The sequence below is a fragment of the Prinia subflava genome, chromosome 12 (genome assembly GCF_021018805.1).
Source record: "Prinia subflava isolate CZ2003 ecotype Zambia chromosome 12, Cam_Psub_1.2, whole genome shotgun sequence".
NCBI classification, from domain to species: Eukaryota; Metazoa; Chordata; class Aves; order Passeriformes; family Cisticolidae; genus Prinia; species Prinia subflava.
In genome coordinates, this window is record NC_086258.1 from 8,660,183 (window position 1) to 8,687,541 (window position 27,359).

At 44.1% G+C, this 27,359-nt stretch overlaps 1 protein-coding gene across 4 annotated transcripts; it reads left to right on the forward strand.

Annotated features, from left to right (window-relative positions):
* The first annotated feature begins 77 nt into the window (after positions 1 to 77).
* On the forward strand, positions 78 to 26,734 carry SEC16A (SEC16 homolog A, endoplasmic reticulum export factor). Of its 4 annotated transcripts, XM_063408953.1 has the most exons (32): positions 87 to 213; positions 4,133 to 6,654; positions 7,357 to 7,860; positions 8,425 to 8,570; positions 10,844 to 10,929; positions 11,597 to 11,726; positions 12,572 to 12,770; positions 13,840 to 14,017; positions 14,406 to 14,548; positions 14,972 to 15,033; positions 15,251 to 15,389; positions 15,640 to 15,882; positions 16,122 to 16,219; positions 16,747 to 16,828; positions 16,973 to 17,090; positions 17,307 to 17,418; positions 17,638 to 17,743; positions 18,195 to 18,335; positions 18,431 to 18,544; positions 19,153 to 19,354; positions 19,549 to 19,785; positions 20,450 to 20,538; positions 20,931 to 21,089; positions 21,349 to 21,426; positions 21,657 to 21,713; positions 21,887 to 21,998; positions 22,298 to 22,435; positions 22,512 to 22,606; positions 22,985 to 23,059; positions 23,659 to 23,718; positions 24,596 to 24,670; positions 25,066 to 26,734. In XM_063408953.1, exons 2-32 carry the CDS (start codon positions 4,204 to 4,206, stop codon positions 25,132 to 25,134), a joined length of 6,498 nt encoding a protein of 2,165 aa, XP_063265023.1. In that variant the 5' UTR covers positions 87 to 213; positions 4,133 to 4,203; the 3' UTR covers positions 25,135 to 26,734. The 4 variants fall into 4 exon arrangements, with proteins under 4 accessions (XP_063265021.1, XP_063265023.1, XP_063265020.1 ...); XM_063408951.1 differs by having other exon boundaries at positions 78 to 213; positions 4,130 to 7,860; XM_063408950.1 differs by having other exon boundaries at positions 4,133 to 7,860.
* The last annotated feature ends 625 nt before the right edge of the window (positions 26,735 to 27,359 follow it).

Below are 27,359 nucleotides of genomic sequence, written 5' to 3' on the forward strand. Positions count from 1 at the left end.
CCGCCCCCGATTCTCTGCAAGGGGCCGTGGAACTGCAATGCCGTCGGCGTGCGCACGCCGCCGTGACGTCATCGCGCGCCGCGCCGTGACACGTCGGCGGCGGCGGAACCCCGAGCCGGATGTGCCAAGATGGCGGCGGCCGGCGCTGGGGCTGTGAGGGGCGGCGGCGTCCGCGCCCGCTGCTGAGGGGCCTCGGCCGGCGGGGGCTGCCAGGTACCGCGGGGCGCGCCCGGAGGGAGGGCCGCCGGTCCCGGGTGGGCTGCGTGAGTAACGCCGGGCCTGAGCGCGCCGGCCCCGGTGTCCCCGGTGCCCACCCCGCCGTGTTTCAGCGTGGGCCTCAGGGCTGTCGCAGCGCAGGGAGCCGCGGGTGCCGCAGCCCCGGGCTCGGCCCGCGGCCCCGCTGGGGCGGGCTGTGGGTGCCGCAAGGAGGGGCGAAGGCGCTGCCGCATCGCGGGGCTGCGCTGCCCGGGGGTTTTCCCGCAGGATTTTGGTCGCTCTGGGTGGTTTCGAGTGGGGCGGCGGGACTGGGACGCTCTGCGGGGTCCGGAGGTTGTTCCGTGGGGTGCGGGAGGGAGGGGGTTCGGCTGATGGTGGCTATCACATATCCCCTGTGACAGCACACGGCGCTGGTCCCAGGTCAGGGTTGTTTTTCCGAGCTGTCAGGTGCCACAGGTCTGTGCAACTGGTGCTGACTCAGGAGTGCGGCTGCTGAGAGCGTCGGGACCTGCTGGGGAGAAGAGCTGGTAGTCGGGCTCCTTTCAGAATAAACGGGGATGCTTTGTGCTGCTTCTGTGCTTTTGATTCCCAAAATCGAAAATAATCTGGTTTTGTGGAGTCACAGGCTGGTTTGGAATGGAAGGGACCTTAAAAATCATCAAATTCCGCCCCCTTCCACTGTCCCAGGCTGCTCCAAGCTTCTTCCAACCTGGCCTTGGACACTTCCAGGGATCCAGGGGCAGCCACAGCTTCTCTGGGCACCCTGTGCCAGGGCAGGATTTCTTCCTGATCTCACTAAACCTGCCCTGTGCCCGCTTAAAGCCGTTCCCCCCTTGTCCTGTTACATTTGTAACTCTGGTTGCTATTTAGGAAAAGCCCGGTAGGAATCTGGCAGGGGTGTGAATGATGTAGAATGTGTTCAATCTGTCACCCACATGTGTGCAGATGTGCAGCTGTCTACATAAGATAAAACTGAAAAAGTAGTTGCTGATTTTAAAGCTGCAAATCTCATTTCCCAGCTGTTCCTGTGTTTGAGATTGCAGTGGGTTGTTTTTTGGGGTTTGTCACTTTGCTCTTAATAGGAATCTCTGTATGTGAACACATTATTTATTGTTTGGCTCATGAGTGAGGATGAGAGTTAATATTAGTCCTCTATAACCTGCTTTATGGGCATAGTTATTCTGGTGAAGAGTAATTTATTTAGATAGGTTTACATTAATTATTTTTAATAAAATTATTATTTTATAGATGAAGCTATAAGCTCATCAGGTTAAATTGATTTTATGGCCTTGTCTAGAGGGGTTTTAATCTTTTTTTCCTCTTTGGCAAAGTTTTTTTGGTAGGCCTGGAAACACCTTCTACAACTGTTATTCCTGGTGACTCATGTTTAGCAGGCTGCTCTGCTTTATCAATTAATAAACCAACTGAAAGTTAAGAATTTCCAAACTAGATAAAGCAGAGATGGATTGCCCTTAACTTGTGTGGTTATTTCTAAATTCCTTAAAATCAGCATTTCTGTAAATCCTGGACGAGGCACAAGGGAGGGTCAGTAGCACTGATTATCTTCTGTTTAAATTACTTGACATGGGCACGTTCATTTTATTTGGACTCAGTTCCTCAAATCTTGCTTGCTTTTACTACTGTGTGCAGTCTGTTAATATTAACTTTGCTTCTGAGGAAGCTGATCACTCACACTGAACCCCTGTCATGCACCATCAAAGATCCTGTTAGAAGAATGGTAAGTTCTGCCTTAAAGTAGGACTTTACACTTGTTTTTATTAGCTAGTTACTGGTACCAGCTGTTACAAAAATATGGCCTAGTATTAGGATTTGTTTTTTAATAAGACACTGCAAGGAGTAAAGTCCACATTAGGCGTTTAGAAGTGGGTATTTAAGTTGGCTTTTGTGCTCAGCTGTATTTCAGAAACAACTTTTCTATGAAAACCAGAGCTATTTAGTAGACACCAATATTTTGTTCAGTGAAGTTTGTGCTTTCCAGGACATAAGTGCCTTGGCAGATGTTTAAATTAGCTTTTTTCTTCCCCTAGCCAATGTATGTTGCATAAACCTTTGTGTTTATTTGGAGGGGAGAGAGGAGTTTTTAAAATCTGGTTAATGCAACAAAGAACATAATGAAAAAGAAATGGAGATGCCCCAAACAGCCAGAGGTTCCTTAAGCATGTGAGAATTGGGATGGGTGTTTAGGCAGGATTTCCTGGAAACGTGGTTGGCAGCAAGGCTGGTGAGCATGGCCAGCTGGAAAACCTTCACCTCAGGATTGTAACAGGAGAAAAGATTGCAAAGTCCTGAAACCTTTTTGTGAGCATTCCTTGATGCAATTCAGCAGCTCTGCTTTAAAAAGAATGCTGAAGGCACATACAAGTAATGCATGAAACTGATGGAGCTCTAATGCTTCTGTTAAAATCTGATTTGTGTTGTCCTTCCCATCGTAATAAAACACAAATTTATGGAGTCTTCACTCTAGATATGGCTGTGGAATGTATGGGTATAGGGGAGAAATTGAGAGTCTCTGTTATCTCTGAAAGAGGGACCTGGATTATTCACAGGGCTCTTGGAGACAGTTTTCTTTAGGAGAAGTTCTACTGATGTCCAGTAAAGTCTGAGTGCTGTGCTACTGTCAGTGTGCTTTCTATTGGAATTCTTTAGGTATAAATCTTTATGAAATATATGTAGTATTTTTTGATAACAAGAAACCAGAAGTGCTTTGCATTTGAATTTCTCTATAACTATTACGTTTTTGTCCTGATTACAAACATCTGACTTTTCTGGCTTCCCATTTTATTACTCTTATGACAAGATGCTGAATCTTAGAAGAACTCCAAATAAAAATTGCACAGCTTTTTTCTTTTATAAAGCAGAAGTGTATCTGTTGTGGAGCAATTGCTGTGGGTACTTCATTCTGCATATTGTAAACAATATTTGTTGTGTATTATGAGAAAAAAGATTATCACATGCCGCTAAGGCTTCACTGAGCTCTGCTGAACAAGTATTGATGAATTCCTCTGGCTTGTCAGCCTCCATCCTCCCCAGATTGTTAAGAGGTGATAAAATTGAAAAAGACACCCTGATGAATTGATTGTCTACCCGATTCCTGACTGGTATTGTTTGGAGTTGGGCTTGGATTACTGTCCTTGTCACCCTGAAGTGCAGCTGTAACCCAAGTCCCACTGGTGTTAAAGTGAGAATGGTCATTGAGAAGTGGGGGGAGTTGGTTGTTTTTCTGTCCTTAAATGCAGTTTTGCTATGCAGCATTCATCTAGAAGGGAGAATATTTGTGATGAAGATGCAATTACCTTTCTCAAAACAACAATACTGTGCCACACGATGTTTTCTTGGTTAAACAAAAGTGGGCTGTTGAGGGTGATAACATCTGATGAATTCCTTCTTGGGGTGCTTCTCATCTTACCTGTGAAAAGGTCCATTCACATGGCGTGCCAGCGCAGCAGGGCTGAAGATCATCTCTAACAGAATTAGAGTTAGATAATGACTTCTCAACTCTTCATAATTAAATCGAGCAGGGCATGGTTCTGCAGGCTCTGTTCCAGGCTGGTTGCTGTCCTGTCTGTGATGTGTATTTCTGGGAAATGTAACAGTGGGATACCACTGAAGGGTTTGACACTAGTGCAGGTCTGAACTCTGTTTCATTAGTCTTACTTGGATATCATTTAATAGAATTGTTAAATAATGTGCATTGATATCACACAGCCTTACACTTCATTAATGCCAGACTTGGATTTAGAAGTACAATGGAGCGTGTCGGTTCCTTATGCATTCTGAAGAAAAGGGAGATATTTTCCACTTTAAATTCTTTGAGTGATTTTGTTTCTAAAATAAAAACTACTTAAGTGCCGCACGTGAGAAAGGCAACTGACTTGTACCTGTGTTGTCTCAGCAGGGCAGAAGAAGGAATCTCTGCGCTGCCTCCAGGGGCGCTTTGTCACCGTGTGACCCTGCCGGGAGGCCACCATGCAGCAGCCACCGCAGCCTGTCCCCCCGGGGGCGGCTCCTCCTCCTCCCGCCGGCGTGGCTCGCAACATGTACTGGAGGAACAGCCCTCTGAGCAAACGGGGAAACGCGGCGGCCGCGCCCGTGCAGCCCGTGACAGACCCGTTTGCCTTCGGCAGGCAAACCCCCCAGGGCCCCCCTCTGGATAACCCACCCAAGGGCAGCGCCCCGGCCTTCCCACAGCCAGCCCCGGGGCAGCCGCCCGCGCGCACCGGGGACAGCCCTCACGGACCACACGCGTCTCTGCCAGCCCCTGGCTCTCAGGCAGGGATTAGCACCAGTACCTTTTCTAATGTTCCAGTTCCTTCTCCGTCCCTGGGGTATGCTGTAAACAGTGCTGCAGAGGGGCATCCCAACGCCGATCTCGGACTCCGTGGGCCTGCGGTGCCGTTGCATTATAACCCAGCAGCAGCAGTGGAAAATTCTTTCAGTGTGCATCCTGGAATGGTGTCTGCAGCGAACAAAGCTGGGGCTAGGCAGGATGGTGGCAGAGATGCAAACAATGCACCTTCAGCACTGTTCCCACCACCTCCCCAGCAGCCCGGCTCCCAGTGGAGGCCTGGGGGGAATGTGCAGTCTCCAGTTCGGAATTTTGTGCCCTATCCTGAGCCGTCTCCTCAGACTGACGTTCATAACATTTCTCAGCCTCCTGTCAGCACTTCTCACCCTCCTCCACACACGAGTGTCCTGCAGGGTCCTGGACACCCAGGTGTTCCACAAAACATCCTGCAAGCGCCTTTATCCGCTGGTTGTGAGAGGAATGGCAAAAACGGCCCTGCAAACAGCAGTCATCACATGAACAGCATCCAGCCTGGTAATGTGTTTAGGCAGAACACAGAAATGACTAACCCTTGGTTCAGCCAACCTTACCAGGAACAGTTTTACCCACAGCCACCTTTGCAAGACTCTGGTTTTGTCCTTCCCACAGCTCAGGAAAACAACCCCAAAAACCAGTCTCCGGCTATGTCTGAAACGTCAAATAGATCTATTCCCACAGATCGAGATCCAGGAACTCTCTCCATGTTTTTTAAAGGGGATGAGGCAGAAAATGAAGAAATACTTTCATCTGAAAAAAATTACGTAATGGAGAAAACGGAGTTTGATGCCTGTCAGCAAAATTCGGCCTCCCTGTATCACCAGCCTGTGCATCCTCAGCAGGTGGCAACCAATATTCTCTCCCAGGCACAGCTGGGTACAGGTTCAGCTGGTGAGATGGTACAGAAAGGAATGGATGTGCAGTACTTCCCTAAACTCCTCAGCCATCAGGAGGCACAGGCTGCTAAGCACTCTCTGTTTGCTGGTGATGACAAGGCACAGATAGGTGACACAGCTGGGTCCCAGTACGAGAACGTGGAGAACCTGGAGTGCATCCAGAATCAGGAGGTGCTGCCGAGCGGACCCCAGGGCATCAGCGCCTCATCCCCTGCTGCTGGTCCTGACCCGTACAGGTACGGATCCTTCCCGGGTCAGGTGCTTCCCAAGAACGCTGCTGTGAGCCACGCTGAAGGAGGACCAAACTTGGAGGCACCTGATTCCTTACCTCACCCCGTCCGGCCAGACAGCGTCTCCTCCAACTACAGCACCATCAGCCACAGGAGCACTTCCAGCTCAGCACGGCCCCCGGAGCAAGCCGGGACATTTATCCAGCAGGAAATCGGGAAGCCTGAGGAGGAATCCTCCGCCAGCTTCTTCAAACAGATTGACTCCTCTCCTCTGGGGGGTGATTCAGGGGAGCTAAACCTGAGCAAGAGCTACCACGGCAATCTATCCCAGCCTCCCACTCCGAGTCCTCCTAAGCCTACAGGAGTGTTTCAGACAAGTGCAAATAGTTCTTTTGAACCTGTGAGGTCCCATGGAGTTGGTATAAAACCTGCAGAGATCGACCAAGCCAAGATGGTGGTTGAATTAAGAGAGAACCACTCAAACCAAAAGAATATCAAGAAGAACACAGCAGTGCCTGCTGCATCTCCTGGCAATCTTGAACAGCCACCAGATAATCTGGAAACAATTTACATGCCTCAGGTACACCCAGGGCCTCTTGCAGGTGCTGGGGAAGCTGGAAATACACTGCACTCTGTTGTGGAAAATATACAATCAGTGTCTGAGAGACGGTCCTCCACCAGAGCTCAGGGAGCAGTTAAGAAGTGTGATAGCCCAGCAACAACTTTATGGGCTCACAATGAGTTACCAAATTTTGGAGGAAATGTTCTCCTAGCTCCTGCTGCTCCTGCAGTGTATGTACCTGCCAAACAGACTGTGGAAATCATTCAGCCCCCAGAAGAAGGCCTGTCTAATCAGCAGCCATGTAAACCAGGGACTATTGCTGTGCAGCACTCCCAGGATGGAAATCTAACTTTTGAAAATCTTGAGAATCCTCCCAAAATGGGAGAAGAGGAAGCACTTCAGTCTCAGGCAAGTTCTGGTTATGCAAGTTTATTGTCTTCTCCACCTACAGAGTCTTTGCAAAATCAGCCTATCCTGATTGCTCAGCCTAATCAAAGCTATAACTTGGCTCAGCCAATTAATTTTTCTATTTCTCTATCTAATCAGCTAAGCAACAATGAAAACAATCAGCCAATGAAGGACTCTGGAGTTGGGGACAAGCCTGCAATGGGTCCCCAAACTGGTGGGGAAAACATGCCATTACCTGTGATGCAAGTTGGATCTCTCTTAGTTAATGCACTTCCAAATACTAATCTGTTAAAACATAATTTATTACAAAGTCCTGTTAATTCTTCCGATGCTGCTTCTAATCAGCCTGCAAACTTGCTTATGAAAACTCCTCTTAATTTGACTCCAGAAGGGCAAAAGAATGTCAATATGGAAGGCCTTGTTCCTGAATTTGCTAGCAAGCCAGGGTCTAACTCATCTGTTTCTCCTGGGACAAATCTTCCCAGTGGAAGTGCGAGTGGCCCTGTTAATTCCGTAGCACAGGCTAATAATTCTGCAAATCAATCAAGTGGCAAAGAAGCTGCTGGAGTGCTGGACTTCACAGTGTCACGGACATTGGAGAAAAGCAACCCAAGTAATTCTGTGCACAGTCAGTCACCCTCTGGTGCTGCAGCCCAACAGGCACGTGCCGAGGCGCCTGACAAGCAACATTTCTATCAACAGGTGACAAAAGATGCACAGCACCAGGCTGCAGCAGACCGAGCTGCACAGGGAGCCCTGCCACACGTGCAAGCAGCTCAAATGCAGCCACCAACATCTGGGCAGTCCTCAGTTCCTCCAGACTCCCAGATTTCCACAGGGGCTAAAGCCGTGCAGCAGGGGGAGAGCCAGGGGCTGGGTAACCGTGCCCAGCCTGAGGGGCCCCAAGAGGCAGGTTCAGCCCAGCCAAGGTACGAGCAGACGAGTCCCGGGAAGCAGCCGGTGTCAGAACAGCCTCCAGGTGCTCCAGCTGCCACAGCCCCTCCTGCCAGCACTGCTCAGGCAGTCCCACCCAACGGGCAGCAAGACGTGCAGCGTCCAGCCCCTGCTCAGACCCCTCAGGAAGCCTTTGGTCCTCCCCAGAACCCTTACTACTACTACAGACATCCTTACGATGCTTACCAGGCCCCATATCCACCACCTTATCCTCCTGCAGACCCCAGGACAGCAGCTCACCTTTATTACATGGTAAGTTTTTATTTTTCCCTCTCATTCCCTGTCATATCTGTTATTAATTATCTTTTTTGAGTTATTTAAACAGTCATGTCACAATCAACATTCAACAGAACATTCAGAGTGAAGTGTTTTAAGTGTAGGGAAGATCCAGACAGCAGGAGCAAAAGTCACACTGAAAAGATTGTGGAACCTTAAGTAGTTGCTGATAGCAATTCCAATTGGCACAGATGTCAGCTCATAGCCATTTGTTTGGTTCTTTGGAAAAAGTTGGGAGTTGTAACTGGCTTGGCTGTCCAGGTGTTAAAACTTGGTTCCTGTCTGCCTCCTGAATTGTTGATGGTTTAGTAGAGAGGTTGAAGTGCCTTTAGCCCAGACATAATGGGGTTTTTTTCCCTTGAGTTTAGGATATTCATAACTTGATGATAACTTCCGCCACAAGAAGTAATGAAAGCTAAACTGGTTTATTAACATGCATCTCTTCAGGTGCCACCGCTGTGGTGTGAATGGTGATGTTTTTTGGTTTGAACTGTTCATTTTGGAGGTGTGAAGCCTCTTCCCTTGGCTGTGCTTTTGCAGGAGGACAGCTACGGGCAGTACGACCCGCGGTACCGGCACTACGACAGCAGCAGCGGTGCCTACATGGAGCCTGGCAGTTACCGCTACCCCGAGCCCGAGCGGCCCAGCTCCAGGGCCAGCCACTGCTCCGACAGACCTTCCTCCAGGTGTGTAACTCCTCCACTGAGTCAAGGTTTGGATACCCCAAAGCAGGGAGGGTAGTGATGCCTGTCGAGGTTTCACAGCGTAAACCTCAGGGAGGAATTCCAGACCTCTCTGTGCGCTGCCCTAGGGACAGACGGTATCAAATGCCATGTGTGGAAAGGATCCAATTCCCCAGCCTTTTCTCTTCCTTTTATTCCCTTCATTCAGATCTCTGGGGGTTGTTGGTGTTTCTGCCAGGCAGGAAGTCACTGTGATAGCCTCAGTGCTGATGTTTGCTGTGAAAGAGCAGTGCAGGCCATGGGGTTATTAATCAATACTCATTTATTTTCTGCCTTGCACTTAAGCAGGGGCCCCTCATTCTGTTAATGAATGGCACTTTTGGTCATTGTGTGGGATTTGCCTTGCAGGCACCATGGATACACAGTGGCTCAGGTGCTCAGGAGAGAGTGGTGAGTCAGGTGACAACAGGTCCATTTGTGTGACAATTCCCTCAGCTGTGGATGAGCTGTCCTCACAGGGCTCCCAGAATGTCTGAGTGGCAGAGGTGCTGTTTCATTTCACTGCAGGTTTTGATTAGAGAAACTTAAAAGCCTTGATCTGTCTGATTAATACAAAATAAAGACATTTGAGAGAGAGGAACAACATGTTCAGATGCTACTTGAAAATGTTAAATAAAACCAGGATTAAATCTCTACTCAAGCAAGAAGCAGCAAGTTACCTTGAAGAGATTGCTGCTTTCTGATGATAATTGTGTAAGTTATTTGTATGAATTTCAAATCAATGACAAAATGTTACTGTTGTTACCTGCTGAGGGATTTGCAGTTTCTAACAGAGAAACTCCTGTTACCTGTCTGGAAATGATTAAACCCTTTGTAATGTTTGTCTGTTGTTGGTAGTTCACTCATGGAGCAGTGATCAAATTACAAATACAACTTTTTATTTACCATCTCCAGAAGATTATAGATGTATTTTGGTCTTGAGGAAAACAAAACAATGGCTGTAGCTCCATGTGATAACTTTTACCATTTTCTTAAATGAATTTAAGTGTGCTGTGAGCTCTTGAAATGAGATGATAACCTCTGGTAGCACTTCCTGAGCTCCTATTTTTAGAAGGGGTTGAAGTTTCTGTACGTGGCAGATCAAAGGCTGTTAGAAGTGGCTGTGTCAGGGCTGATGTGTGAGTGCCAGTGCACTCAGACAGGACTGTGGTGTGGAGCTGCAGGGCAGCAGAGCTGTGTGTGTGTGAAACTGCCCTGAATGTGCAGTGGGGCTGATGCAGCTCTCTGAACTGCTTGGAGAAAGGACTCAAATCTCTCTGGAGGAGGCTGGGGAGGCTGGTTGGGTGGCTAAACCTGCTCTGATAAGATCAGAGCTCCTCCTCTGCAGGGTGAGTGCTGTGTTAGCAACTTCCCACACTCCTGCGCTCGCTGGGCCACTTTGGAGTTTGCACTCTCAGCTGTAGGGAAAGGTGGAAGTTTCCATCACTCCACACTAAATATCTTCATTAAATATCTTCACTTATTGTGTGTGTGCACAGGTGTGTTTGTGAGATCAATGCTCCTGTGTAGGTACAAACATACATGGATTTGTACATCTATATACATTTATTTATGTATATAAATTTATGCACATGCATGTAGACACTGCATTTTTCATCTAACATTCATCCTCTGGCGTTTTAAACCAGAAATTCTAGGGTGATGACCTGAAAATGTTGTATAATAAAGGCTCATGATATTTCAATCTTTCTTTTTTCATCAGAAGAAATCATCTTTTTCTATACACTGACTCTTACTTTGCTGTGTTGGTTTTAGCCAGGTTTTTGTGCTTGTTTGGACAATCAGCTCTGTAAATGAGTATTTTCATCATCGTAAGCTAAATAATAAAACACTGTTAAATTTGGAGAAGCTATTATTTCTTAATGAATTGTTAAATTACCGACTTCTCTGTTGAGAAAGTTCAATGGATGCTAATTATAGCAGTAGTTTTTGTGATTAATTGTCTGTAAGTAATTAAACTTATCACCAAAGCAGTTTATAAAGCCACTAAATAATGGTGTGCTAAGGGCTGTCAGCTTTTGATGGCACACAACAATTTAGTGGTATATTGGGTTGTAAAGTCTTAATTTTATGATTCCTTGGTTTCTTGGAAATGCATTATTTTAACTATGAAACTCTGTCTAATCAATTGCATAGAGTATTTCCTACTTCCTCCTGAATTTAGAAGAGATTAAGGAGGAATAACAACTTTTTTTATACTTGTGTGTTTCTTTCAGGCAAGGGTACCCAGAAGATTATTATGGAAAAGGTGGCTGGAGTGATTATTATTCAGGCTATTACCCAAACTCCTATGATTATGGAGGTAAGGTTTGCAAAAGAATTCTGATTTTATTTCCATGGATTTTCCTCACTTCAGCCTTCAGCTTGCCTTTCCTTTGTGCAAATATTTCATTGTAAGGGAGTACAGAGCAGTCTTGTTCCATGTGTTGCCTTTCACTGGGGTGTGTCTTTGGTGTGTGCCCTGAAGGCAACCTGTAAAGTGAATTTTAGGTGGGTGTAAACAGAAGTTGACTCACAACTGGAGTTTGGTTTTGTCCATCATTATCTAATTGCTCACTGAGACATGCTGGCATTGGGAATCTGGAGGTAATTGCTTGTGGGAGGGTTTTAAGCAACATCTGTCCACATCCTGAGATGTTTTGCTTGGCACTCTGCAGACTGATTACAGAGATTCTGTGAATGTCATGTGAACAAATAGCAGGATTGAGTTTTAGAGATGTTAGAAAGATCTGATGGCAACCACTGACCCCCTCCAAGAGTAACTAACTATAACACCCATGTTCCTCTGAAAGATGTGAAATTGATTTTTTAAAGCTTTTTTTAAAGCTAAAAAGGAGTGGACATATTTATGTAGCTTTAATTCATCGATTTGATTTTGCTCTGTGCTTCAAGACCAAACCAGCTAATAATTAAAGAGAAAGGAGTAGAAAAAGATTATGGTCTGAAGCATTTGTTTTTCATTTCCAAAGATCCAAGTCGCTGGGAACGATACCCTTATGACCCCAGGTACAGAGACCCCAGAAGTTACGACCAGAGGTACTGGTACGATGCTGAGCACAACCCTTACCAGAAGAGAGAAGCATATCCATATGGCAGCAGGTTTGTGCACTCAATCCATGTTCTCCCAGTGCCCTTTGCAGAGCTGGGGCAGCACATTCTCTCCAGCAGATTATTAAAATGCAGTGTTACACATATTTCACCGTGTTGCTAGTTCTTTCTGTAGCTTTAACGTAGGTCATTGAGGGAAAACAGATGAGCTGTCACATCACTCTGAGAGAAGGACTGAAGGTAGCAGCACTGGTTTTTAGACCACTTGAACACTGTGTGGGTTTTTAGAACACACTCTGAGTGTGATACTGATCTTGATCTTGATCTTGAATTGTCGTTGTTAGGGCGGACACGACATACAGAGTGACACGATGGAATCTCTTCAGAAGGCTCTTTATTATGGCTGCGTGCTGTCTTTTATACAGTTTTTACAAACCTCAGGTGTAACTTCTAATGGGTTAATAGCTTTTTTGTTAATTATCCTATTGGTTAGTAAAAGGTGTTTCACTTGTCTATCAAATCTATCTATTCTTGGATTGTTTACATATTTTCTTTACTGATTGTCATCAGGACAAGGAGGAAAATTTCCTTCTTATTACAGCTGCATTTTCACTCTCAAAATAGATTGTTGTATTAAAGGAACTTCCCATTCTTAAAACACCTTCATATGTGAACTTACAAACTGCTTGTTAGCAGCACTTAGAAGCAACAACAGGCAGCTTTTTACCCTATTCCCCTACACTGAATAATCCGGATGAACTCCATGAGGGAATTCCAGTTTATTTACTGTAACAACAACCTCTGTAGGCAGTGTCTGGAGTGAGGCACAGTTCCCCTGACCCTCCCCTCCCTCACACCCGTGGGCTGAGCTGGCTCCTGCTCTCTGTGCCCCTCAGGAGTGACCGCTACGAGGACAACTGGCGCTACGACCCGCGCTTCGCCGGCAGCTTCGACGACGACGCGGAGCCGCACCGGGACCCCTACGGCGACGACTTTGACCGGCGCAGCGTCCACAGCGAGCACTCGGGCCACAGCCTGCGCAGCTCCCGCAGCGTGCACAGCCACCACAGCAGCTTCAGCTCCCGCTCCCAGCAGGTCAGTCCCAGCTGCACGCACCAGCCCGGCGCTTGGCTCTCCTGGGGGTGGGTGAAGCGTTAGAAAACAGGAAAATGTTTCATGGGTTAGCACGGGGAGTTTGTGTTTTCAAAAATTCCGTAAGCTAAGGCTGTTTTGTGATATAGTTTTGAACTTAATGTTTGGCGCGGTTGGCAAGAGAACTTTAACTAAAATCAGCACTCAGCTGTGCAAGTTGCTACACACAGAGAAATGGAAAATTTCCTCTGCTGAATCCATTTGCTGTTTGTGAGAATGTTGCCTTCCCTGTGCTTGGCTGTAGTGGATGGCGTGCCTGGCTTTGTGTAATGTCATTTTTCTCATCATGAGCTTGGCTGTGTTACTGAACTTGGGATGTGTTAAAGGACTAACTCCATGTTTGTATGATGTTATTTTGACTTTAAAAGCAAAAACCAAAGCTAACTGATTACTCATCCACTCACACCACAAATACAGATACCTGAAAACCTCAGAGAATATTTGGCTAATTTTTGAGGTATGGTTTTTGCTCATGTAATGGCTCATTTTACCTGTAGTTAGTTTATCACGTTTCTTGAAGGTTTAGGTACTTTTCCAATCTGAATTCCAATTCATTTAATAATGTTTGAAGTAGTATTGGATATTGTTTAGGCATAAATCTTTAGGCACCTGATGTCATTTGGCATTTCTTGGGATTTTTCAATTGGGATTTTCTGTCTGTTAGAGCAGAGGTGAACACTCCTACTGACCCACAGTTGTTGGTAACAGAACTCGTGCTATAATCTTAACTTTTCACACAAGCACATAGAAATTCTGTTATGAGAGAACTGAACATGCTCGGATATGAACAGATCAAATGATGGTAAAAAACACTGGGGGAGAAGACAAAGATAATTAATTACCTGCACAGAAGAGTCTCCCAGGGTGTCTTTCTGCAAGGCAGTGGTGCAGTAAGCCCGGTTCACAAGAAGAGAAGCTGTCAGGAAGGAATGCTCCCTGCCTGCAGTCCTGCTTGCTGTGCTGCTTGCTCTGTTTAACCCCCAGCTAACCCTCACTAATCTGATCTGCCTAGAGCCAGCTCTACAGGAGCAATCACGACCTAACGGGCGCTGCCTATGAAACCCCTGCGCAGGCGGCGTCGCTCCACGCAGATTATCCCTACGGAGGGTACGATCCCAGCTTTGATGGGCAGCAGCCTTTCCCAGACTATGGCTACCCTGCTGAAACGGGCTGGGCAGCTGTGGAGCAAGGTATGGACACGCTGGGGAAGGAGGGGAAGCATCGTGCTGTGCATGCAGAACACTTTCTGTGGAAAAGCTTTTCCAAGGTGTTGATGTCTGTTTAGATCTTTGAAGATGTGTTGTGTGTTTGTACAGAGATGACAGGAATGTCTCTGATACAAACAATCTAGATTGTAAAGTTCTGGAGTCTAGTTTTGTTCTAGTTATTGCAAATCTTCAGGTTTGGGACTCTGGGGTTACAAAGGATCTGATTGTTTCTTACAAAATTCAGCCAAATTTAATAAGAGTGTTTTCCACTAACACTGCAGGATTATTGAATTGGATAAATACATCAGCAAGTTTACTTAGTTGCAGGACAGGTTATTTGTTCTTATTTTGTCTTTTCTCCCCATTTCAGCACCTTTAAGGCCCTCAACACCTGAGAAATTTTCAGTGCCTCATATCTGTGCCAGGTTTGGGCCTGGGGGCTTCTTAATAAAAGCACTGCCAAATCTGCCTTCAGAGGGTCAGCCAGCTCTGGTTGAAATCCACAGCATGGAGGTAAGGTTTAAAAGGAAAAATGGGAAGTAATGGAATAAAGGTCTTTCTTTTGGGAGTGGGAAACTTGAGTCTATAACTTCCTGATTTTTTTTTTTATGTCAGTGCATGTATCTTTATCTGTTTGGGCTGTAATCATCAGTAAAACAGTAAATTTAAAAGTTCCCTTCCTCTGAGAGATGACTTAGTCATGATGAGATCATCCAGCTCCTTATAATTTTGTACAGGATGATGTACAGAGTAACTTGCATGTAAAGTAGATTGTATAAATTATCAGTCTTGTGCAGGTTGTCACAAAGTCACCCTTGTTATTTTGATTAAGAGGCTTGATTACAGCATGGGTTATGTTCAGCTTTGGGGGTTTTAGCAGTAAAAACCAAAATTTAGAGTTACAAGAATTTCTTATGGATTATATTTGTGTTTTAGACTATGTTACAACATTCTCCAGAGCAAGAAGAGATGAGAGCCTTTCCTGGTCCTCTTGCTAAGTATGTTCCTACAGTTTTCAGAAATGATTTTCATACATTCAGAAATTATTTCTTCATTGCAAATTACAGGATTTAAAATTACTTAAAATATTTGTGGCTTTTCACCTGCTTAAATAATACATGAGCTTTAAATTTGTTCCTCAGACTAATCACAAATAATGATCTGAATATTTACATTTGTCTCATTAAAAACTTTTTTCTTATTTTCTTTTTTCAGGGATGAGACCCATAAAGTGGATGTTATTAATTTTGCACAAAGTAAAGCTGCACAGTGCTTTAAGAATGAAAATTTAATTGACAAAGAATCTGCAAGTCTTCTTTGGGACTTTATTGTACTGTTGTGCAGGCAGAATGGGGTATGTCTCACTGCTTGAATTTTTATCTATCCTAAAGTATTTTGTACACAAATAATTTTTGTGCAAAGGTCAGGAATGTGTTATAGTCACTGATCTTGGAATATATCACACTCTGAAGGAGTGTGTAAACTGGGCACTCATCCTCAGAGATGCTGATATTCACATACTGCTGTTGAAGTGCCAAATAAAGTGCAGGCATTGTTGAAATAACAGATTTTTCAATTTTTGTTTTCTCTCCACATTCACACAGACTGTTGTGGGAACAGACCTGGCTGAACTTCTGCTCAGAGATCATAAAACAGTGTGGCTTCCTGGGAAGTCCCCTAATGAGGCAAATTTGATTGATTTCACTAATGAGGCCTTGGAACAAGTGGAAGAGGAATCTGGTGAAGCCCAGCTCTCGTTTCTCACTGATAATCTTCTAACCACAGTTGACAGTTTTGAGAAGGAGACTGAGAGATTCAGGGAGTTGCTGCTGTATGGCCGTAAGAAGGTGAGTGCCTGTGCTGCTGCTTATTTCTACAATTTTTGTAGTAATATTTCATGGCACTGTATTACACTGATAGAGGAATTTATACCCTACAGTTCATCATCTAAAGCAAAATTACAGTTGTGTGTTAGCTTTTATCTACACAAACATACTTTGATTTGATCAAAATTACTGCTGTAAAACTGGTTTTTGTGAGTAATATGTGAAGCTGTTCCCAGGAAGCTAATTTGTGTTTTTATTAGGATGCTTTGGAGTCTGCCATGAAGCATGGTTTGTGGGGTCATGCTCTGCTCCTTGCCAGCAAAATGGACAGCAGGACACATGCAAGAGTGATGACCAGGTACTGGGTTGCTTCTTAATTAGTGAAATTCGGCTGCCTGTTCTGCTCATGAGATAGAGAATGTCAAAATCATGGGTTGTCCATGGTGGTTCATGCTTTAATTTTACCTGTGTATTTATTTGTCAGTTGTTACTTTTTATTCTGGGATTTTCTGACTATAAATTTAAACCTGAGAAATTGTTCTCTGCCACCTGATCCATTCAGGGAGTAATTGAACAATATCATCTGTGGCCTTGCTTGGAAAAAACTGCAAAAACTCATCTGTCAATTTTGTTAAAATCAGCTGGCTTAGGGAGAATCCAGAGGTTTTCCTGGTCTGGACTGACTGAGGTTAGAGTGACAGAACCAGTTCACTGGGAATGTTTCACTTTTGATCATTATCCACTGGGTAATTTCCTGTTCAGTGTAGTATTTTCACACAGCACTTCTGTTGAACTGGGTTAGATTAATTGCCACTGAGAGCTGAAGTACATTTTAACTGCTTACCCCACGTTTGTGTTTTGTTTTTCTCTGCAATGTCTCTGCAGATTTGCCAACAGCCTTCCAATTAATGACCCTCTGCAGACTGTTTACCAGCTCATGTCTGGAAGGATGCCAGCTGCATCCACGGTAAGATTCACTGCAGGGAGTGGTGGAGTTCCCAACAGAAATCTTTCCCAGAATGTCAGAGAACTTGTTGTGGTCCTTTTTAGGTTGAAACACCCATGCAGAGCTCCAGTCACTGATTTGACTTAGTAATTCTTCTAATTTTAGTGCTGTGGAGATGAGAAATGGGGAGACTGGAGGCCTCATCTAGCAATGGTGTTGTCCAACTTGACCAATAATGTGGACTTGGAATCCAGGACCATTGCTACCATGGGAGACACTCTCGGTAACTCTTGGGGAAATGAGCAGGGTGATGACTGAAGGAAAAGCTTGATTGCTCAGCATATTTTTTTAAAAACAGCCAATTTCTTTATAAAATATAAAGTGGAGCATAAAAGATATTTATATGGGGTTGTCTCTGTTGTGAAGGCAAAGCCAAGCAATACAGGACAATGAATGTGCCACTGAAATATCCTGAGCTCTGTCCTTTGTTTCTCTACAGCTTCTAAAGGCCTGCTGGATGCTGCTCATTTTTGTTACCTTATGGCCCAAGTTGGGTTTGGAGTTTACACAAGGAAGACAACAAAGCTTGTCCTGATTGGATCAAATCACAGGTTTGGCTTTTTTTTTTTTTTTAAACACAACTTTCTCCATGCAAAAATGGAAGACTAAATTGCACTGTTCCCCTTTTCCTCACTAGCTGGTTTTGAGATAACTATTTGATGTCCTGTCTTGTAAAAGTTGTTGATATTTTGTGCCTAGCAGAGCTGTGTGTCTGACACTGACAAATCTGTTTATTGTCAGCTCAAATAATATTTTTCTATTTGAAACAGCTTGCCATTTTTAAAGTTTGCCACCAATGAAGCCATTCAAAGAACAGAAGCCTATGAATATGCACAGTCTCTAGGAAGTCAACCTGGCTGCTTGCCCAATTTCCAGGTGAGGAGCTGTTCCTGTTTTGGTTTGGTTTCTGTTTTGGCAGATGTCATGCTTTTAATCTCTCATGTGCTGTAGTCAATGTGGCAAATATTTTCTCTGTTATAACATGAAATATTCATGGATAGTAATGCCATATAGCTGTTTTCCTGTTGTCATTTCATTTTCACTTCTTTCATCTCTACATCCTGAACTTCTGAATTTTAACTTTATAAATTGTAATTCTGTATTCCAAAAGAAAAATCCAGCAGAATTTGCTGGCACTAGCTGTAGACAGATAGACAACTTCCACAGGGTGCATTAGGTGGAAGAGGAGAATTTAATATTTTTTCTTTAATTTTAGTTGTGATGATGAGATATCTGAGCTTTCAGCTGACATGTCAGCCTGCCTTTTATTTATTAGCACCCAGAGCATTGTGATCACTTGGTTTCTTTGTCCTGCTTGCCTCCCCAGGTTTTCAAGTTCATCTATGCCTGTCGGCTGGCTGAGATGGGCCTTGCTGCCCAGGCTTTCCACTACTGTGAAGTGATTTCCAGAACTGTCCTCAAAGATCCCCATTACTATTCCCCTGTGCTGATTGGCCAGCTAATCCAGGTAACGTGAGGGAGAATGAAGAGTTTGTGGCTGGATATTGCTGGTGGGAAGCTGGGACTGATGAATTCTCACTTTGCAATGGTTCCTTTCCTCAGATGTCATCCCAGCTGCGCCTCTTTGACCCTCAGATAAAAGAAAAACCAGAACAGGAATCTTTTATTGAACCCTCCTGGTTAGTGACACTGCGACATGTGGATGGACAGATCAAGGTATGGTGTGTGCTTTTCAGCATGAATCATTCCCTTTAAAGGATTAAATCCAGTAATTTGAAAGTGTAAATCCAGTTATTTAAATGGTTTTGTTTAATCACAGAAACATGGAAAGTGACTTTATATATTCATGTCCTAAATTTCAAATGTTATGGTGTAAACCAAGTGAATTTAGCACACTTTAGTGCCCTGAGATTCAATACAGAATAATTCAAGTTATATGAGACAGGGTTTTGTTAATACCCTACTGCAAGGAGAATTGCAAGACTCATTATGCTGCAATGATCAGGGGATCTGCTTGCCATAAAAATATCTTGTGTGTGGATTGGTGTTGCTAGATCATAACAGAGTGGAAATAATTATTGTTTATTTAAAGATACGTCTTAGAAATTTGAATCCTGAGCTAATTAACTGTGTTTCAATTTAAAAACAAATAAACCCTCTAAATTATTGGTTGATCTTGGCTTATAAATGGCTGACAACTCAGGGTTTTTTTAAACACTAAAAAACTGTTTTCACACCTAAGATTTCCTTCGCTCTGTATTCCCTTGGTTATGAACTCAATGTGTGGTACAGATCAATTAAAAATATCTTGTTTTTTCCTGCAGGAGGGTGCAATAGCCTACACCACAGACAGATCCACTCCCCCTCCCTACGAGTGCAGCACTCCCAGCTCTGAACTGGACCGTGCCAGTCAGTGTGAGGGGGGAGGTGGCCGTGACGTGGGGCCAGGTGCTGAAAATGCCTTGCTGGCATCTTTGTTACCCAATATGGCCCAACAGATGCAGAGCGTGCAGCTGATGCCCTCAGGTTGGTGTTTCATGTCCTTTATGACAGAGAGAAAACAAAGGGGTTGGGTTTCTGATACAAGAAACCACTTAAGAGGCTGCTTGGAACAGAGAGGTCTCAATTCTGCATTGTGTCATTCATAGGGTAAAAGGTTCACACTGGAATTTCTGTTTAATTCTAACTCTTAAGTCTGTTTTTTTTTATTCATGCTGCAGTCCCTCAGGCTGTCCTTGATGGCTCAGCTGCCATGATTCCTCCTGGTGACCAGGGAAGTGTCCCTTTCTACCCAGTGGCTCCTCAGCCTCTTGGCCCAGGACCTGGCTTTGCACAAGGATTTTCACATCCCTATGGAAATGAACCATCCCCACTATATTTAGGGTCAACACTACCCCCAGGAGGGCCACCACAAGAAATGGAACCACAGCCAGAAGAGCCAAAAAACCTTGAAACAGGTCTGGGATCTTAAGAAACAACTTTTCTTCCTTAGAAAGGGAATGAAGTGTTTCAGGGAATAATTGAAAATATCTCAGTATTTACAAAATAGTCATGTTTTGGGTAATGAAAATTTAAAAATTACCATGTAATGGTATAGAAACATCTGTAGAAGTTGTAGTATTCATCGTGCTTTTTTGGTTTGCTTTAAAAGAGAGGTCAGACTCAGCAGATCATGATTTAGACCTTGACAGATAATCCCTGAGTGCAGTGAGATTAGCAGTTCTGTTTCCAAGGGATTTCCAAGGGATATCAGGGGTTTCTGCCTCACAGGAGTTTCTAAGATCCTGATAAGTGTTAACTCTGTGACAGCAGAGCCTGACACATGTGGAGGGAGGGAAATGTGAGTTTGGCAGAGTTTGAGATGTGAGAAGCCTTTACCTGCTCCATCCTGGTGGTTGCATCCCTTAGCCTGCTCTGGCAAACACAAACCCAGACAGGAGAGGAAAAAAATCCCAGCAATTGCAGCTCTCATTCTTTAAAAGACCAGGTTCTCTCTGGCACAAAACTCATAACTGGTGAAAACTTCTGCTTTGGAACAGGGCTTGGGGGCTTTGGTGTTTATTGTTGTTTTTTTTTGTTGGTGTGTGTTCCTGCTAACATGATCTAATTTTTTTTTTTAAGGAATGCAGAGAGTTGCCCCAGAGTCTTCTTCACAAAACTCCTTCCCAGAACAGAGAGAGGATGATTTCTATGGCAGAATGGCCAACATGGTATTGTTATTTCACACGTTTCTTCAGCTGCATTGCAGCACAGTGCAAACACAACTGGATTTGGGGACTCTGTATTGCTCTTCAACAAGACTTGAAGCTTGGTTTTTTGAAGTCCCCACAGAACCAGATTAAATGTCATTGTGTGGAAATTCTTGATAAAAAATTAATGCCGTGTCAGATATTTATCTGCTTGTTTATTACGCATTTATGTCCTGGCTTGGTATCTAACCAGGCACAAAGATAAAGATCCATCTTTAGGTTTATTTTGTATGAACTTTTAGATCTATTCTATTTATGGATTTTTCAAAGAAGGATTTTTTTTAGCAAGATGAAATGTGATCCATCACTGCAGCAGTGACAACTCTGTGCTTTCCTGTGCATTTGTCACCCAGGGCTATGGGCGAAGATCCCGAACAACCTCAGAGTCCTCTGCTCACTCTGTGGGACGAGAGAGATCCAACTCTGCAGCAAAACAACCCTCTCCTCCTCCCTCTGCTCCTGCAGGGAAAGAGACTAAAAAAGAAACAAAAAAAGAGGCAGCACCTAGAAAGGTAAACTTTCTTAGAAAGGTACCTACAGCTGGAGGAGATTTGTTAGTAAATGTGGTAACTCCTGGTCCACAGTACCTAAGAAGCCCTGACTAAATTGTTTATTTCTACTTATTAGTTGCAACTCTGGGCTCAGAGTTGAAGTCCCTAACAGAAAATGTGTTGTTGCATGAAAGTTTGTTTGTTTTAATTTGCCTGTAAAGTGAGACAAGAATTAACTTAGAAAGAGAGAATTAACTGAGTAGATTTAATTTGTTTTTAGACTGGTGGAACCTGGTTTCGTTGGCTGATGGGAAAAGGAAAGAATGAGGCTCACCTGCCAGATGACAAGAATAAATCAGTAAGGCCCCAAAAGTCACAGAAATCTTTATACACTTGAATTTGTTCCTAATATTCTCCTGGATGACAGATGAACATGGTTTTGATGAGTAAACAAATGATTGTTAAACTTTGAAGATTATTCTTATTCTAATAAGACCAGCTATTTTAAAAAAAATAGTTTGATTTTTTAAAAACTTTTTTAGCAGCTTGCTTTGAGCTCTTTGTTTTTGACTGTGATTTTCTTTTTAGATTGTTTGGGATGAGCAGAAACAACGCTGGGTTAATCTGGATGAACCAGAAGAAGAGGTAAAAATCTGAGTCCTCATGATTTCTCTAAGTGGAAGACAAAAATCTGTACTTGGCACATAATTTTCTTTAATCTGTTATTGTCTCTTAAGAGAGCTGCTTTTTACTGAATTTGGGTTAAAATGTGCAACATCAGTCAACGATATGAGCGGATTTTTTTTGTCTCTCTGCAGAGTAAACCTCCTCCACCTCCTCCAACAGGATTTCCTAAAGCTGCTCAGGCTGCTCCCCCTGGGCCTGGAGGCCCACCTGGTGCCTCTGTCAACGTATTTTCCAGGAGAGCAGGTAACAGCACTGACATTTCAAGAGTTTTCTCTGCATAAAATATGAATTCAGAAGTTCTGATTTTCCCTGGGTTGTTTGGGAGCAGTTGGCAGCTCAGTGGAGCTGTGGCATTGCTGGCTTTGCTCGTGCCCAACTCCTGCACTGCTGTCACAGTATCATGATTTGGATATTACTGTTTATATTCCTTGAGAGTCATTTCCTGATCCTGAAAGATGCTTTAACCAGCAAACTGTTCAAAGTAGACACAGGCATGATAACCACGAGGGTTATTTCTGTTTTTCTGCATGTTTCTGGTTTAGCTGGAAGCAGAGCCCGTTATGTGGATGTCCTGAACCCAGGAGGAACCAAGGCAAGTGGTGCTGTTCCTGCACCATCAGACCTGTTTGCCCCCCTGGCACCAATGCCCATTCCTGCCAACGTGTTTGTTCCAAACTCAGGTGTGTGGATAGGATTGTGGGGAGGTTTTAGGGCTGTTCATGGGGTGTGTTTGGCTAAATCCTATTTCCTCTGTAGTTCCAGGGGAATCCCAGCCCATGGAGGGGAGTGGAGCAGCAGAGCACACAGCAGCTGCAAACCAAACCAACACTGACCCTGCTGTGGATCCAGAGGTGGGTTCACAGGAATGTCCTGCAGACAGAACCCAAAGCTCTGTTCAAACCCCCTCACAATTCTGAGCAGCAGTTTCACAGCCACAGTACATAAAACGTGATGTTCTCGTAGGGTTTGTGGTTTAACGTTTTACCGAAGGAGCAGGAGAAGAGAAATGCAAATAAAAATGGATGTGGGGGGTTGCATTTCCTAATTTGGCAGGACTGCAGCTTCCATGGGTGCAGGAAAGGGGCCAGGAACATGGGAAGAGTCTTACACTGCATGTTACACCTGCCTGATGTGCTGTAACATTGTTCTGCCTCAGTGGCATCTCTAAGGGAAACGTGGGATAGCCTGGTAGTAATGATGATAAACAGAAGTGCCTTGTTTTTCTTCAGTACTTAAACCCTGCAGCCCTTCCTCCTGGATCTGGACTTCATGTTCCCAACCCTGATGGCTCCCAGTCAGGCGAGGTAAGGCTCGATGCAAAATATTTAATTAATGACTTTTTACAGTTAATTGTAGTGGTCTTACAATGGTTCATCTAAAACAGCAAGTAACTGATTCAGTTGCTGATGAGTAGCCAAGATTTTGCCTTCAGAATTGTACAGAAAAGACCTCTAAGCCTATATGAGAAGCTCTGCCTCCATGTCCTACATTCTGTGATCTCCTTTTCCTACATGAGTACTTTTAGAAGCCTTTTTCAGAGTAAAATCTCAGTAGCAGTTGAAGGGTCTCTTCTTGCCTCCATGCATGCATATAATTTCACTAATATTAAGTGCAAGACACAAGAAGAGCAAGTTGCTGTGTGCCAGGCAGAGTAACACGACCTTTGTTCCTACTAAATGTTTTCTATACCTACATAATTTCGTGCTTTAAGAAGTCCTTTTGATTTAAACTAACTTCTGGCTTTACATTTGTTTTTGTTTTGTTTTAACTTGAAGTTGGTTTAACCTTTGGCAGTGAGACTTTGACAATGAAATAAAACAACTGGAAGCTTGGGGCAGTGACATGCATGACGACTTTTTTTATTTGTGTTTTTTTGTATTTGTGTGTTCTTGCTGTTTTGTAGCTTTCGCGCTCTAGTTCAATGAGTTCATTATCACGTGAAGTAAGCCAGCATTTTAATCAGGTACATGTGGCTGGCCATTCTCATTTATGTTAACTTATTTACTTTCCCCCTTCCCCTCTTTATTTTGCATTTGCTCAAATACTAATGCTACTTGGAGTCATTTCCCCCTCATTTCACAGAAATATCATTGAAAGTAGATCATGATGTAGTGTTCCTTTTTACACTCAAACAGGGTCTTCAGTTTTGTGTATTTATGAGAGTGCATGTAACCCAGCATGCTTTTTATTTATGTTCCTAAGAGATTCACATAATTTCATCATCTTTTTTTCTGGGATACTAAGAAATCAGTTGATTTTAAAGGAAAAAAAAACCAAACCAAGAAAATCCTCCAACAAAACGAAACAAACCTCAATACAAGCAAAACTTGGTCATTCTGCTGCTGCCAGTCTCAAATTGCTAATAAACCATCTGCAAAAGTCCCTGTAGGAATTAAAGGAATGCTTCATCTCTGCTGGAAGTTCCAGAGCTGTGGGGTCACCACAAAGGGGTGACACAAACCTTTCTGATATTTCTTAGTCAAGCAAAACCTGACATAGAACATTTATTTGGGGCAAGTGCTAAGGTGTACTAACAAAGGCAGAAGGTACTAATTGAGTGGAGTTGCACTGGTGTCTTGTGTTGGTTTTGCATGCTTTGGACCTGCTGTTTGCAGTTGATGCATGTGACATTGTTTGGCCAATTCCTACATGAAGCCAGCCCTGTTCTAGGTCTGGATGCAAACTGTACCAGCACTCTGGAGTGTTCCAATAGGCTGCGCTCTCCATGTTGTTGGCATTATTCCTGTGAATATTTGCTCTGTATAACTTAGCAGACCACGTTTGAGAGGCACTGGAGTGCCTCTCTGCCCTTGTCTAATTTCAGTGTTGTCTCTTCCCAGCCTGCCACTGTTCCACCCTCGGGGGCACCTTCAGCAGGAGCAGTACCGTTCTACAACCCTTCTCAATTTGCACAAGTGAGTGAAAGCCTCATCTTCCTTTTTCCTTATCCTTATTATCCAACATTTCCCAGAGAAGCTGTGTCTGCCCCATCCCTGGAAGTGTCCAAGGTCAGGCTGGACAGGGTTGAGAGCAGTCTGGGTTAGTGGAAGATGTCCCTGCCCATGGCAGGGGGTGGAATGGGATGTCCTTTCAAGTCCCTTCTGACCCAAACCAATCTGATTCTATACTTTGATTTTGTGCTTTACCAGCTTCATCTGGGTTGTTGCACACAGAGCATTAAATGTGCACAAAAATCAGTCTGGCACCTGTTCAATTTAACAAGTTATCATTCAAAATTTTATTCCAAATTTTTTCAGTTTTGTCTCCAGCATGACAGTTTTACAGAACATTTTGTTTATTCCTCTTCTAGTCTCCTGCAGCCACTGGAAGTTCAAGACTGGGAAGAATTGGACAGAGGAAGTATCCAACATTGAAGTAGAATACAATGGCTTTGTACTTGGAATCCTTACTCATGTTCTGAGTATGCAAAGAACTTTTCAGCCTTATGGCACATGGTATCAGCTGCAGCTGACATGACAGAAATCCAGTGATGGGTGATCTCTTTCATGCTTGCACCTCATCTACGCAAACCATTACCAAACATGAAATATATGTAACTTTTCCTTTTCAAAACCTGGCTAGAAATAGCTTCGCTGTGATAAAGAATAGACACAAGAGAGGAAATAGTTGCTGTCTGTTACAAAACCTGTTTGTAAATTGCATAGGCAATTTATTCCTTAAGTTAATTTTAGACCTTACTAGCGTGACCTTCCAAGACATAGTTTCAGGGATTCCTTAATTTCTGAAGGATGCTCCCCTCCCAGCAGGGGTAAAAAAAAAAACAAACAAACCATGTCCACATTGTAAAATAACACTGTGGCCTTAAGAGGACCATGCACAATCGTGATGCTTTCAGCCAGAGTGTGGAACCAGAGACGTTCCCCTGGGAGAGGCTCACCCAGGAGCTGCCTCGTGCTGGTTCGGTCTTTGGGAGGCGGGAGGGGGCCACAGCTCATCCAAATAAATCGACCTATATTGAATGAAAACTGTGACTGTAATCTAATCCTGATTTGATTTGGATCTTTCCTAGTCTGTATGTAGTTTGTGGTTTTAGACTACCTGTAAAGCCAAGTGTATAGTGGGAAGGAGCTCTGTATCATAGCCAACGCTGTTCTCTTGACGAGTGAGTGTTTGTTTAAGTGCAATACGGTTACTTTGCTTTCTCTCAAACTGCTGGCACTCTGCAGCTGGGGGGTAACAGCTTGAAAGTTGTTTCTTTTTTCCTTTTGGGAGTGCCAGAATCAGTGTAACAATCCGTTCTTGAATCTCCCTTACTAAAATAACCAAGGTCTTAAATAGCTAACAGCTAAATTTCATACTAAAAGTAGATGGATTAGGCCTCTGCAGATGGACTTTAAAATCTTTAGGTTTACTATAGGAAATCTTGAAAACCATGGTATGCAGCGTTTATATTCACTGAAGAATCTGAATTATCTGCAAAGAGAAAAATAAACTTTAAATATTTATTTAATCACTAGGCCATATTTTATTTAGAACTTGCCACCAAACTATTTGATTTTACTTGAATTTCTGCCCAGGAGTAGAAGTAATATGAATGTGAAATTGCCAGTATTTGTCCCCAACTGTTGGTTGGTTTTGGTTTTTTTTTTCTTTTCCTGAATAACACCACTTTTCTAAGATCGTGTTAGCCTTATGTATGTCCCAAAAGGTTTGTATGCAGCCCAAGTAAAACACTATTTGGGAGGATTAGAAACCTTTGTGTGCTGGTCCATTCTCAATTCCAGACGTGGACAGCAGCAGTCAGTGTGGTTTACTTTTCTATAATTGAAACCTAATCAGACACTTGGCTTTCCTCTAGTCCAGCCAGGCTGCTGATTATTTTCTCCTTTCAGTAGAGACTGCCAAACAACTTCATTCAAGGAGGCTCCCTCTGAGCTGGGAGTGGCTGTCTTTCCTAAGTGTAAGATTTGACACTGTAAATTCTTAAATAAAATATTTTGCGCTCTGGAGCACTTTCACATTTTACTTTCTTCTTGTGGTTATTGCTTTAGTGAACTGGGCTGAGGAACCTTTCCTGTTTGTCTGGGAGTGATCTGTGTGAGGAAAGGCAGTTTTTGGTGGTTTTGGTGTCTGGAATGGCTGCATCAGAGCAGGTTTGGATGCGATATTAGGAGGAAATCCTTCCCTGTGAGGGTGAAGAGGCTCTGGCACAGATTGCCCAGACAAGCTGTGGCTGTCCTATCCCAGGAGGTGTCCAGGGTCAGGCTGGACAGGGCTTGGAGCCTATGGAAGGTGTCCCTGTCCGTGTGTCCCTGTCCAGGTGTCCCTGTCCGTGTGTCCCTGTCCAGGTGTCCCTGTCCAGGTGTCCCTGTCCGTGGTGAAGGTTGGAACCTGGGTGCTCTTCAAGGTCCCTACCACCCCCAGGCTGTGATTCTGTGATCCGTGTCTGTACTGAAATGTTCCAATTTGAACCTTTAAGCCTCATACAGGCAACTTTTAAATTTCCTTAGGCGTTACACGTTTACTTTAAGCTGCTTTTTAAACGCCGCCTCCATCCCGTGTCGCGACAGAGCCGCGACTTTCCGCGATCGCTGCCGGGCGCTCCTCCGGCCGTCGGGGGGCGCTGCGGGCGGGGCGGGCCCG